This window comes from Gavialis gangeticus, unplaced genomic scaffold (genome assembly GCF_001723915.1).
Source record: "Gavialis gangeticus isolate Ggan-Ray unplaced genomic scaffold, GavGan_comp1, whole genome shotgun sequence".
NCBI classification, from domain to species: Eukaryota; Metazoa; Chordata; order Crocodylia; family Gavialidae; genus Gavialis; species Gavialis gangeticus.
Genome location: NW_017729033.1, coordinates 35,118,913 through 35,124,077, shown reverse-complemented (window position 1 = coordinate 35,124,077; position 5,165 = coordinate 35,118,913). Strand labels below are relative to the sequence as shown.

Below are 5,165 nucleotides of genomic sequence, written 5' to 3'. Positions count from 1 at the left end.
CACTGCTACCCCTGCATCTAATGATCTGGTGATCTGATCATAAAAAGCCACCAGGTTGGTCTGACAGGACCTGCCACTGATGAACCCGTGCTGATTGCCCCTAAGCATGCAGTCCCCTGCTGGCCCCTCCTGGATGTGTGCCAGAATTATTTTCTCAAACACCTTGCCTAGGATCGAGGTAAGACTAACTGGCCTATAGTTTCCTGGGTCCTCCTTCCTCCCTTTTTTGAAGATTTGATTTTTATTGGCATGACCTAAACATGAGGGAATATTGTTGTTTAATTTTAATTTTGATATTTGTGGTGACAATTTTGGGGAGGGAAGCAACTCTCTCAACTGCATTTATTACAAAAATCTTTAAAGGCTGATGGCTTAAAAGATTTAGTTGAACAGTTCAAGCCTCAGTTTTTATCACCTCCAAAATTACAAGGCTGCTAAATATCATGCATCTGTGTGATGTTTACATACTTGGCCGCTGTTCTTATTTATACAAAATAGCAAAATTGCAGCTAGAAGTTTTGATTGTAACATCATGAGAAACAGGGCTGAAAGGGACCCAGAGGTTATCTTGTCCACCCCCCCATTTCTAAGACAGAATCATCCACACTTAAAGTTGGAGATTATGAACCAATAAGAATGAAAATTAAATTAAAAAAAAAAGTGAATAACTGACAGCAGCCTCTAATTTGTACTGTTTATTTTTTTAATGGTTTAGGAAACTAATTCTGGAGATACAGCAGAAGTATCCAAAGTAATCAGCAAGAAACGCGCATCTCTTTCAAGCAGCGGGGAAGAAATAGGTAATGAAAATACATGTTAATGTAATCTGAATATATGTGAAAATCTTACTGTGTTTATCTGAATCCAAGATGACTTTGAAATAAAGACAGCCCTCCCAGTAGTTAGATTCTAGACATGGAAAATATTTAAAAATATTGTAACTTTCTATATATTGAATCTAATTATTGGAGAGTTGTGATTTTCTCCAACCACAGTGAAAAAAGCAGCATGAGGGGAAGGGTGGAGGGAGCCCTCAGACAGCAGGGGAGTTAAGCAGCTTGAGCCCCACCACTTGTCACCCCACCTCTTTCTCCACTCCCCACCCCCTAGCTCTGTGCCTGTACCCTCTGGCTACTGCCTTTCCATGGTGTCTGCCCCCTTCCCTTTCTTCTTATCCTTAGTCCAAGCTTTGGCTCAAGCTCCAGTCCTCTCTCACCTGGGGCATGGAGCACATTGTGCCTCCAGTCCCTACCCAGTGTTTTAGCAGCTGTGGAGCCAAGGCTGAAACCAGAGTCATTGCCCACTCTTTGACAGGGCTGGAGCCAGACCTAAAGCAGCTACCTTACCCTGCCACCCCCTTCCCTTCCCCAGCCTCGTACTCCAGTGAAAGATCAGAGACTTTTTTCCCCATGGTGAATAGGGGGAAAAAAAAAATCTTGGAATCAAGTAAATATAGTGATTTCATCATTTTAAGTATTTGCTTGTGTTGTACAGTAACAGCATTCTGGCTGCACATAACCACTGAATGATACATTGTGATTAATTTCTTAAACTGTCAGTGAGTGAATCTGCCATCCCTGCTAGTAGAAGGCATGCCAAATTGACATTGACATTAACCAGTTTCCTTCATTGGACATCCTGAAGTAAAAAATTGGACGGTTGGCTGGGGATATGGCCAGATCCGTACACCTTGCCAGTACGCCTCTTAGCAATTAGATGCACCTATATATGAGCATGGAGGTTGCTCCAACGCGCTGGAATTCCAATTGAGTCTGGGGTATGGCAATTACTGTGCTCCAGCAACCTCCCGCATCTCGTGTATCAGTGTCCCCATGCTTAAAAATGGCAGAAGGGGCTCTTGAAATAATGATAATTGAGTGAGCTGCTCTAACTAAAGTGCTTTCCACTGAATGAGCCACTCTGAGCTGCTCTAATGTAAAGCTTCACCCCCGCCCCCCCAACTCTTGGAGCACATGTAAAAGTACCCTAGGGTTGTAAATTTAAAGACATCCTTCATAGAAGCACAGCATGCTGTCCCTGAGAGGACTTTCTGTCCATCTCCTCCCTCTGCACCCCCCCCACACACACTTTCCAACATGCCTGTACTGCAGAAGACAGAGAAATTATGTTGCCCTAACATGGATGGTTCAATCTTGTTAATTTAACCATGGTACTAAAAGGAAAAACTGAAGTAAAATGCCTTTGAATCTCTAGTAGTGTTAGCGTGATATTGTAGCCATGATGGTACAGAAATTGAAAGGCAAGGATTTCTTAGGGTGATATCTTTTATTGGACCAACTGCATAGTTGAGAGAAAGCTATACAGGTTTTTGAATGCAAGGTATTTGCTGTATTGGGTGCCCTCATGGCAACTATGTGGGTGAAAATAAACAGAAGATTCACCAGAATGAACTCCTGCAGGAAAAATATATAAAGAGCAAACACACATACACTATTGGGAGCACATTGTTCACTGAGTAACAACTCCCTGTGATCTTACCATCCTTGTACTGACAGAAAATCTACTCAATGCCTTTAAAAGGTGAACTTGGGAACAAAAATTCATGCTCAGGCCAGATGATAAGAAATAAGGACTTAACACTAATACTGTTTCATGGCACATTATTGCTTCTCAGCCTCCTGTAGGCTCAGGTCAAGTGTAGTGTAGTACCTGCCTCTTGAATTCTTTTCATACATGAAAAGTGAGAATGACCCCCTTTGCTTTTGAGAGCCCTTGATCTCCCAGTAATCAGCTTTTCTTTGGCTAATTGTTTGTGTGCTATCCTTGACAGGTGCTTTGTTCTCCTTCCTATATATATATATTTTTTATTTTGCTGTGCTTGGTTTGTAGTAGTCAGACTTGATGAAGAATGTCTTGCATTTGAAAGTTTGTTTAACTTTATCCCAATTATGCAGTTGATCCACTAAAAAATACCTCCCTAAGAAATCCTGTGAATCAATGTAGGTTTTTGACTTTCAAGTCTAGCTTCCTTTTGGATAGGTGGGCTCTATATGCTACTGTGTGTTTGATCTGTTTAATGGCTCTGTATCTTGACTTCAACAAGCTTGCTTCCATATCTTGGTTTGTCTTGCAGCTAACCACCTGATCTGCTCATCTTCCCAGCTTTCTGATTTGTGGATGTGGGAAAATTGTGATAGTATCAACAAATGACTATATTTATAGTATGAACCATCTCAGGTTTTTGCAGTTATATTACCTTTATTATGAAATCTAATACAGTAATTTTTCCTTGTCTAAGGAAGTGTAGCCTAGGCAACATAATACAGCAAAAAATAAGACAAACCAAATCTTGAGTTATTTTACTAAAGTTGAAGTTATAGGCCCCCGTTGTATTTAAAAGTGCTTTTGAAAAGTGCGGAGATAGCAGCCAATATATTTTGCTAATTTTCTGAAGAAGGGATAGTGAAATTTTCTTTTAAATTTTGTCTTTGTGCAGATGAATTTACCAGCAAACAAGAGATTTATGAAAAGGCAAACCAGAGTTCGGAATCTAATATAAATTCAGTAGAGGCAAGTAGTCTTATCCATTTAAATTCATTGCCACTTGAAAGATTTTCAGTTTTGAGAGAGAAGCTTGTCTTTTTTATTTAGCATCAGTAAAAATAGTGATTTCACCAGTTATGGGAACAGTCATAAAAAAAAAACAATGACTTGTTCAAGAAGGAGCATTGTATCCCAACTAAGGACCCTGGCAGACATTGCAATTCAGATGCAATTAAATGGTTAATCATGCCATAAATAGTAACCCTGCCGCACATTCAAGGAATTAATAGCACAATAAAACAAGAAACCAGTCACAAAAATATTTCATAAGATGTGTAACATTTTTGAGGCTGGTTTCCACCACACCTTAAATTTAACATGTGGCAGGGTAACCAAAGCTGCCTCAAGACTCTGGTGTAGTCCTGGGGCTGGAACTGAAAATCATCTGGAACTGCCTGGGTTCCCCTTGCACTGCAAGTAGTAATGGCACTACTGGGACCTGATTCCTGAACCCCAAGTTGTTCAGTTGTTGGGATCAGCTCCCATTGTTCCATTAAATGACTGTGTGCCAGGAGCCTAAACATACAACATTGTTGATTATCCATTTCAGGCTACAGAAAATGAATGGTGAGTCATCAGTCAAGTATCCCCTGTGCACTCTTTCTTTTTTTAAGATTAAAATTTAACACAAGATGCAAACACACATTGCATCTTCTGATCTTCAGCAGTCCTTCAATGAGGATGACAGTCTTCTAGTGGATAGGGATATCCTTGGTGCATCTGAAGTTGACTGAGAAGGCTGATCCAAAATCCTCATGTTCAACTGCAGATGTGGCAAATAGTGCCAGGAGGAAGGAGTCTATCCCGGTGATTCCCTTTGTTTTAGTCTATCTGCCTCCATAATGAGGCAAGTTTACTCAATGTTCAAAGCCTTGTATCTCAGTGCCCCTGGCAATGATGTAGTGATTGAATCTTCTAGATATTGAAGTTTGTATTGCATTTCTTTATTTTATTGCATTTCTTCAGGTTGTTCTTGAAGTCTTCTTTTGCCCACCTTGAAAAGTGATAACCATCAGTAAATTGGGTGTATAGGACCTGTTTTAGCAGCCAGTTGTCAGGCATCCTTATGAGGTGTCCTGTCCAGTGGAGCTGGTTGCCACAACCATGTCATCAATATCGGTAGTATTTGCTTGAACCACTTGCACTTATTCTTCTGTCCTTCCAGTTAACATGGAGGATTTTTCTGAAGACATCATTAATTACAATGTTCCAAAGATTTCAGTTGTTTCCTATATGTTGTCCAAATTTCACATCTGTACAATAGGGTAGGGATAACAATAGCTTGGTAGATGAGAGTTTTTTGGTTTGAGTCCTGATGTCATGATCATCAAAGATACCAGTTTTGGAAATGCCCAAAGGCAGCACTGGCAGATTGTTTGGTTTTGAATGTCGTATATGTTTACCTTTTGTTAAAGGTAGCTACCCAGGTAAGGAAAATGTTCAACGTTCTCCAAAGATTGCCCTGTAATTAGGGTTGCACCGACTAAAGACTTTTTGAGCCAATACCAGTCCAGTTGCTGATGTGCAGCCCAGCAGCTTGGAAATAGGCATCCAGCTGGTAAGTCTGTTGTGGGAGGGAGGGGAAGAGGAGGGTCGGGGGG

At 40.6% G+C, this 5,165-nt stretch overlaps 1 protein-coding gene across 1 annotated transcript in view; it reads left to right on the top strand.

Moving 5' to 3' along the window:
* Positions 1–5,165, top strand: part of BOD1L1 (biorientation of chromosomes in cell division 1 like 1) — an 86,527-nt gene that overhangs the window by 66,526 nt on the left and 14,836 nt on the right. The window contains exons 19-20 of the mRNA XM_019525818.1: positions 716–800; positions 3,458–3,531. Coding sequence (XP_019381363.1) covers positions 716–800; positions 3,458–3,531 — 159 coding nt within the window. The remainder of the gene's footprint in view (positions 1–715; positions 801–3,457; positions 3,532–5,165) is intronic.